The 8,677-nt window shown below is 41.0% G+C and overlaps 1 protein-coding gene across 1 annotated transcript; it reads left to right on the top strand.

Annotated features, from left to right (window-relative positions):
• Positions 1-3,992, top strand: LOC124256910 (toll-like receptor 4). Its single transcript, XM_046690883.1, has 2 exons — positions 1-255; positions 2,091-3,992. The coding sequence occupies exon 2, from the start codon at positions 2,091-2,093 to the stop codon at positions 3,837-3,839; it is 1,749 nt and encodes a 582-aa protein (XP_046546839.1). The 5' UTR covers positions 1-255; the 3' UTR covers positions 3,840-3,992.
• Positions 3,993-8,677: the final 4,685 nt, after the last annotated feature.

Genomic DNA, 8,677 nt, shown 5'->3' with positions numbered 1-8,677 from the left:
TGATTTTATCTTCATAGTCTACTGCACGGCGACTATGAGGTCCATCTTTGAGTATTATTCACGACAAATGGACTCACATAGCTTTGTAGTCAGGAAACACATTCAATCTACAACACAGGTCTTCGACACAAAGTAGAACAATAGTACTGGGCGGAAAGTGACATCACAAGGAAATACTGTTGGGATTTTAAACAGAGCTGTTGTCACAAAGTTAGCGACTGGCCTGCTTGTCTACACCGTCTCTGAAGCTGCAAGGTTGGTATTGTATATTTTCATGGTACAGTGTTCATTAACACATGTTCGTCTTGCTGTTGGTTGATGATTAGTGAACTCCCAGCCTCTTGCATGTTGTACACATTAACGATTTAAACAGAGATGAGTGCATCTTGGCAGTGTTACTCGTAGATTGACGTACATGCAATACCTTTTGTGCAAGATCTAGAGATAGTAGAGAGTGAGTTTGATTTTCCGCCGCTTTTAGCAATATTCCAGCAACATCACGGCGGTCACTGAACAGTCTTGTCCAGGCTTGAATGTATACATGCCGCCATTATACAGATAAAATGTTGCAAGGGGTTGGCGTTAGAAAGCAAACATACAAACCTTCAGATGAATGAGGTCAATAAACGGTTGAAGGGTACTTTAGTGAAGACGTCATTGGTCACACGGTCTTCGTGGAGGGAAACGTACTAAAACGTTCTCCGTGTGGAAAGTATGATCGAGACTAGATACCATGCTCCGACACAAGGCATGTCATCTACCTGTACAGACGGCGGGGGACACCAGAAATGGGCTTCACACATTTAACCCATGTGGGGAATTGAACCCGGGAATTGAACCCCATGTAAATTAGTCACTAACCTCTAAATACTTGGAATAACAAGATTTTTTAAAACCATTTCAATCATTTTGATAAAACTAAAGTGTATGTGTGAAAGGTTCGAACAGAGGAGCAAATTTTATATAAAATATTAAAAGTAATGAATTGTTTGGGCATTTGGGGGAATTTTTTTAAATTTATAGGAAATATTCAGAAATTTGGAATTTTTATACTAGAGCTTATCCAAAATGTCTAATACACTTTGCTCCCTTGGGGATATCAAGCAGGAAGCAGATGTAACGTAATACGAACCCCAGCGATGTGGCTTAGCTTCAGGTGCCAGTGGCTTATCGGCTTAAGGTCCGTGGTTTCAGCTGAAGTTAGGTTGTAATGTTAGAGTGTGTTTGACAAATTGTAACAAATTACAACTTGGAATCAGTGACTCATTTATGTGTCAATTGTAAGTCATTTATAACGCAGTGTGTGCAGGCTAGTCCGCACCCTACACCCCCCCCCCCCCTTTCCCTCCCATCATCTAACCCACTATCTCGCTGACCCAATATTTTCCAATATGAGACCTCGCATGTAATGAAACTGACAGGACTCCAAAAGCTTTTCTAACAGTCAAACCAACTTACGTTGGATTCGGAAACATGGCAACAAAACGTAGTCACACATCTCAAGTCTGTGGTGGGTGGTGGGGTGGCCTAGTGGTTGAAGCGTTCGCTCGTCACGCCGAAGACCCGGGTTCGATTCCCCAAATGGGTACAATGTGTGAAGCCCATTTCTGATGTCCCCCGCCGTGATATTGCTGGTACATTGCTTAAAGCGGAGTAAAACTAAACTCACTCACTCACTCACTCACTAAAGTCTGTGATTAACGTTTAGGGGCACAGATAAAGATGGCATCGGGTGCGAATGCTACCTACTCAAAGGACAATTTTCAGCACCAGGTCCCAACCCGGAAATAGATGGGGGTATAATGGAGCCAATGTATATACAGTCAAACACTGTTGTATCGAATTTACAATTGTCTCGAGCAAAAAGCTCTATCCCAGTATTTTCAACTAGTCATCATTTTGCGGTTGTGTCGAACCTCGGAAAACTCGAAGTATTTACGTACGCCCCTTCAGCTTCGACACAACGGTATTTGACTGTATATTTGCACATTTGCATGTGCGTAAAAGCGTTGCTTCCGGTTCTGCAAGTACTCGCAAACTCTTATTTTAGTATTTCAAGCGTTGTGTTCACAAATATACTCTCGTTTCAGATGGGTTCCCTTGCATGCATAGGTGCATTCGTGTACATACACATGGCGTGTATGCTCGTCACTGATGGAATGAAGACCTCTCATGCTGTATGTCCCCCGTGCACGTGTGGCAGAGACATACGTTACGAAGGGGTAATGGTCAATTGTACTGGACTACGCCTGAAGAGCATTCCTGTTCAGTTGCCAGTCAATGCCACGACACTACTTCTCAGCAACAACTCGCTGATGAACCTGACAGATCATGTGTTTCAACACTTTCCTCATCTTCGACTTCTCGACCTCTCTAATAATTCGATCTTTGTTATTCATGAAAATGCCTTTCATGGAATATCCCAGCTGAAGACGCTAGACCTAGCGTTCAATCATTTGGTACTGGACTCTAAAACCTACCACCCTAACATGTTCAGGGATCTCACGGAATTAGAAGAGTTAAGAATCGTAGATAACGATAACGACACATCTCGTCCTCTCGCCACATATCCAGACCAGAGTCTGAAACTCTTGACATCCTTGAAAGTTCTGCATCTTGATGGACTTCCGGCTGATTTTGGACCTGGATTTGGTCGAATGAAGGATCTGACGAATCTTACATTATCGGGAAAAAGGGGATACTGTCATTTGCCGGTGTTGCAAAACTCCACATTTACCAATGTACCAACAGTTCAAAACCTCCGGATCAGCAGCTGCAACATCTATGACTCAGACCTTCTCACGTTTCAACCAATGAAGCATATCAAGTCCATAGACATGTCCGACAACAGACATTTTGGCTTCACAAATTTCACCAGCTCCACCTACGGATTACAAAATTCTTCTTTGGAAAAACTTAACATTAACCGTATAAATCTTGAATACGATGTATGCATACACTTGGAAACCAAACACATTCAACACCTTACGAACACGCCTCTGAAGGAACTACATTTGGACGGAAATGGAATCATTGGGGTTGAAAATGAAGCCATTACCATCATGCCGAGACATCTTGAGATACTATCAGCCCAGGATAACAAATTTCAGTTTGGACGTTACATTTTCCATGGGTTTGCACTTACGGCTTTGAAGTTTCTTGATGTTTCTGGAATTAACAAAATGCCACCAATGCCATTTTTTAAGCGAAGTGCAGACACACGCCCATTCCCTCTCTCGTCATATATACCCGTTCCTCCTAACCTTGAAGTTCTTATTGCATCAGAGTGTTATTTTACTGGTAAGATCACTCCCGGGGGCCTTATGACGAATAACATCAAACGAATAATTGTCCATGACAACTTCTTGACTGCCTTGAACGGGCCTATTGCAGGCCTTAACAAAGTTGAGCAGTATGACTTATCAAACAACATCCTTGAAGAAATAGGAAAGGAATACTTTTCTGAAAACAATTCAGTTTCCAATCTGAGCCTTGCAAACAACATCCTTGGGGGAGCTTTAGCTAAAGACACAAAAGGATATATGTTTCACAACCTAACCAAAGCCCGTCTCATTGACCTATCATTGAACAGAATTGCATCCCTCCCGAGACACATATTCACAGGACTGAAGAGCGTGGAGGTGATCATCCTGAAAGATAACTATTTGCAGTCGTTTGAAGTCAACCTACCCACCACTTTGAAAAGACTTGTCCTATCAGGAAACAAAATAGAAACGTTATCTCGAGATGTTTTAAGTCAATTTGACGACTTACCCAAGTTACAGTTATACCTACGGTACAATCCAATATCATGCACATGTCATGGGTTAGCCTTTTGAAATGGTTGAGTAAAAACATGCATCGTGTCCATGGCCTAGAAGACATGCATTGTGAACTTGAACCTGGCCATGTGACTTCTCTGACGAATTTCGAGGTTATATTTCGAACTCTCAACAAAAGGTGTAACCTTGGAAACGTGATTGCTTTGGCAACCTCCTTATCGCTGTTCATATTTGTGGTTGGAGTCATTGGCTTGACCACTGGTTACCGCCACAGATGGAAGCTAAGATACATATACTATGTGAGCAGGAGCAAGTATCGAGTCCAGCACCATGAAGACCATGATGGCAGGGAATTCCAATATGATGTTTTTGTTTCGTATGCGTCCTCAAATAGACGCTTTGTCATTGACTCATTGCTCCCAGAGCTTGAAACGAATCGGGAACTGCGAGTCTGGATCCACGACAGAGACTCTATTCCAGGTCATGCAATAGCTGACACCATTGTTGACGTTGTCAGAAAAAGCCGGAAGACGCTGATTCTTTTATCGCCTTCTTTCCTTGTGAGCCACTGGGGAGAGTTTGTCTTCAATATGGCGCGCATAGAAGGAAATGATCGCCGTCATAGCGCACTGCTTGTTGTTATGTATAAATATGCGCCAATCAGTGATTTATGGAAGGATATGTCAGTGATGGTTCGAACCAACAATTATCTTGAGTATACAGAGGACCCGCATGGAACAGTGGTATTTTGGGAGGATGTATTTGAAGCAATCAAATCTTGACTGGTTATTGTCAAATCGCTTCAAGACGTTGTTTATCATTTTAGATTGTGTTGCTTTCAAATGATACAGCATATATTTCTGTTGATATGTTCTTTTTAGCATGTTCTAATATATATCGCAGTTTTGCTTGTTTTTTCGCCATTTAGTGATTTATATAATCTATTTTTCATGGTAAAATAATAGGCACATAAACAATAGCAATTAATGGCTTTTGATACTGTTATGTGCTTCGTATTTTAAATGAATAAAACTTGTGCAGGACCATCTTTATGTTTCTAAACCTTTTGATCCATCATTGTAAAGCGTATATAATAATACATCTGTAACTTGATGGTCTAACTGAATTAAGTTGAATGAGAATGTCCCTTGTGTTCTTATTACCACACATGATTCTGTGATACAGTTAATGAAAGCGTCTAGAGTACAATATAACAACTGTTGGCACATGGTCTTTTCTGCATATCTTTATAAGGGAGTTAGATAATGACTTGGTTAAATGTCCATTGTCACACATTTTCGACAATATTTTGACCCATATTATATATATTGGGGCATATGCTCTCAGTTCAGCTTCCTATTGACGCAATTAAAAAATATTATCCTTTACGACTTGCATGAAATCGATAATTGAAACTTTCAAACAGAGAACACTTGCCATATATGGAATGTAAAGAATTGCTCCGTACATCGAAACCTGTCGCACGCGGTGTTGTCGGTGTTTGCCGAACTGGTTTCAATCACAAGTTGTGCGTAGGATATTCGTACAGAGCACTCCAAGGGACTCTATGGGGTTCGCTTGAAATAATGTTCGGCCGACAGAGGGAGCGAGAGTCGATTTAATGCAACGTTGCATTACTTCATTCGAACTTTTAAATTTAATATTGTAATCGAAATACGTATTTTTTAAAATTAATGATGTGGTAACTTCCCTGAGGGCTGATAGTTAGTATTATTGAGAGAAATGCATTATTTATTTTTAGAGAAGTGTGGTGCGATGTAGTGCCTTTAACTAAAAAAAATGGAAAGTTGTATTTGTGTTGCCATGGTTGCACCGGGTTACTGTCATCATAAGTAAAATTCACTGACGTTTATCACTTGGTGTATCAACCTGACAAAGATGACGATGCAAATATATAATTTGGTCGTAATTTCCATGATCAGCGCCTTCGGACACGACCAAGGGAAACAATCCACTTTCCTTACCAGCTGAACAAAAAGATAACTGAAGTGGTCCTGGACTTAGATTGCACCCCCTTAGATTTATAACTATAAAATGTAAACATTTTTTCCAATTACTCTGTCTTGGGAGTACAGATAAACACTGTTGTTTTGAAGTTGAAGGGACGTTGGAGGTATCCGATTTCGACACAAACGCAAAATGATCACTCAAAAAGGAGAACGCAGGGACCAAGCGTATATTTCGAGACAACTGTACGTTCGACACATCAAAGTGTCAATGGGGTTTGACTCTACACGAAGTTGTGTCGACGTTGAAGGGACTTTCGAGGTATCCGATTTTCTATGCAAACGAAACACAATTACTCAAAAAGGGAACAAGCGTATATTTCGAGTCAACCGTAAGTTCGACACAACGAGGTTTGACTGTACACGATGTATGCTGAAAAGGGACGTACGTGAAAATACCTTCTTTGCCTAACAGATGAGTGGTAGGTCCGGACACTTCTTATCTACATACTCGGATATCCAAGCGTCTGGTAACTTCCTTGTAGTATAATGTCACTTTGACACGGATGGCACCTGATTCATGCAACCCGTGAAGGTCCGGGGTAGAATGAGCCTTCAGTAACCCATGCTTGTCGTAAGAGGCGACTATCGGGATCGGGTGGTCAGGCTCGCTGACTTGGTTGACACATGTCATCGGTTCCTAATTGCGCAGATCGATGTTCATGCTGTTGATCACTGGATTGTCTGGTCAAGACTCGATTATTTACAGACCGCCGCCATATAGCTGGAATATTACTGAGTGCGGCGTAAAACTAAACTCACTCACTCACTCCTGATCTAAAAACTCAACTTTGTGTAGATTTTAAATCTACCCTGTTCTAGATGACAATCTATCTCGATGTAAACGCTTGATATTTCAGCAATGCCTGTGACAAGCTTCACCTTGAGCACAATGAAAGTTAATGAATTATTTGGTTTAAATAAATTATGTTTTTCCACAGAACATGATGGATATTATGAAAGGAATTCAAACAGGATATTTTTGTCCTCTCGTAGAGAACGCTGCGTTTCTAATCTATTCATCAAAAAGCATTGTAATTTTTGATAATGCACAGTCTTGCCCTTGAAAAGAAACTGGGGTGAAAGAGGTATGGGACCGATTTCCAGCATGGGAGTATTAAGTGTTGTTTAAGGCCTTTGCGGAGATACTGTGAGTCTAAATATGATCTATGATAAGTTACGGAGAGATGTTATGTTGGGATATGTGTTTGTTGTGGAGGGAAGGGGTTGTTAACGATAAATGTAGAAACAATGTTATTTCGGAAGTCATTTACCATGGTTTCCGCATTATCCCATGGTATTATTTGGCATGTACAGGGAATGGGGTTTTGTACACATTGCTGTGGCACACGCAGCTCACTATAGTAAAACTGTATTCAAGGTAAGATTCAGATTGTTTCTATCTGGATATGACAAACAGATTATGTAAAGGTATGTATTGATAATGTGGAGTCATAATTGCCTGCGTTTGTACCTCCTCTGCAACTTTTTCAGGGCCCCGTTTCACAAAGCTCTCGTAGCGCTACGATTATATCGGGAGCAGGACAAAAGCCACCCGGACAAATGCCACCCGGACAAAAGCCACCTGGACAAATGCCACCTAGGACAAATACCACCTAAGACAAAAGCCACCCAGTTATTTTACCATTACAGAGAGGACAATTACCACCCTTATTGACTTTAATGAAATTTTATATGTACAGTTTACAAAGTATTTAAATTGAAAAGAATTTGTTTTTTGTTAAATAAGGTTTACTTTGATAAAAATGTTGATTTTGTTGTAAAATTATGTAGACTTTGATGAATAATTTGGTTTCTTTTAAAAGATTGTTCACTTTGATATTCATAGTAATGTTGACTTTATAGCATGTTAACGTAAGTGGCTGTAAAATTTGATTAAAGAAATAGTTTGACTTAAATTTTGACTTTGAATTTGGTTTAAACATATTTTTATTTTGCCAAAGCAAAAAACCTGGATAGGCGAACAAGCCTAGTGGCTTTTGTCCTAGGTGGCTTTTGTTCGGGTGGCTTTTGTCCTAGACCCGATTATATCGTAAGTCAATGTTACAGTATAGGAGGTAGGAGTGCCACGAGGAAAGTTACGAGGTCTTAGGCTTACGAGAGCTTTGTGAAACGGGCCGCAGGTGAATCTAAGAAGCGTCTCCTATATCTATCTGAATAACGATCTGCCCTCACAGTCTCCCTCCTAAAATTGAGTAACAATAGCCAATGGATGTAAATTCAACTAGCAACCTCAAGAGTTGTCCAAACACTCCAAATATCAAGCACATCGCGTGACCTCAGTCGGCCTTTCAATCCGACAATGCCTTCTTCATATCACGTTAGAGGCGAGGTGACGTGTGAAGTATGTACAATTGGTATCAGTATTAGATAGAGACATGCACACACGGAGCCAGGGTACCTTGTATCCGTTACCTCATGGCGAGGTGGCGTGTGATGTACAATCGGTATCAGTATTAGATAGAGACATGCACACACGGAGCCAGGGTACCTTGTATCCGTTACCCAATGGCGAGGTGGCGTGTGATGTACAATCGGTATCAGTATTAGATAGAGACATACACACACGCAGCCAGGGTACCTTGTATCTGTTACCTTATGGCGAGGTGACATGTGATGTACAATCGGGATCAGTATTAGATAGAGACATACACACACGCAGCCAGGGTACCTTGTATCCGTTACCTCATGGCGAGGTGACATGTGATGTACAATCGGCATCAGTATTAGATAGAGACATGCACACACGGAGCCAGGGTACCTTGTATCTGTTACCTCATGGCGAGGTGACATGTGATGTACAATCGGGATCAGTATTAGATAGAGACATACACACACGCAGCCAGG

This window comes from Haliotis rubra, unplaced genomic scaffold (assembly GCF_003918875.1).
Source record: "Haliotis rubra isolate DU_JTF1 unplaced genomic scaffold, ASM391887v1 Scf643, whole genome shotgun sequence".
Taxonomy (NCBI): Eukaryota; Metazoa; Mollusca; class Gastropoda; order Lepetellida; family Haliotidae; genus Haliotis; species Haliotis rubra.
This window is presented reverse-complemented; position numbering and strand designations above follow the sequence as displayed.

Coding starts and splice junctions, on each gene's coding strand:
- LOC124256910 (XM_046690883.1), top strand. CDS start 2,091: ATGGGTTCCCTTGCATGCATAGGTGCATTCGTGTACATACACATGGCG.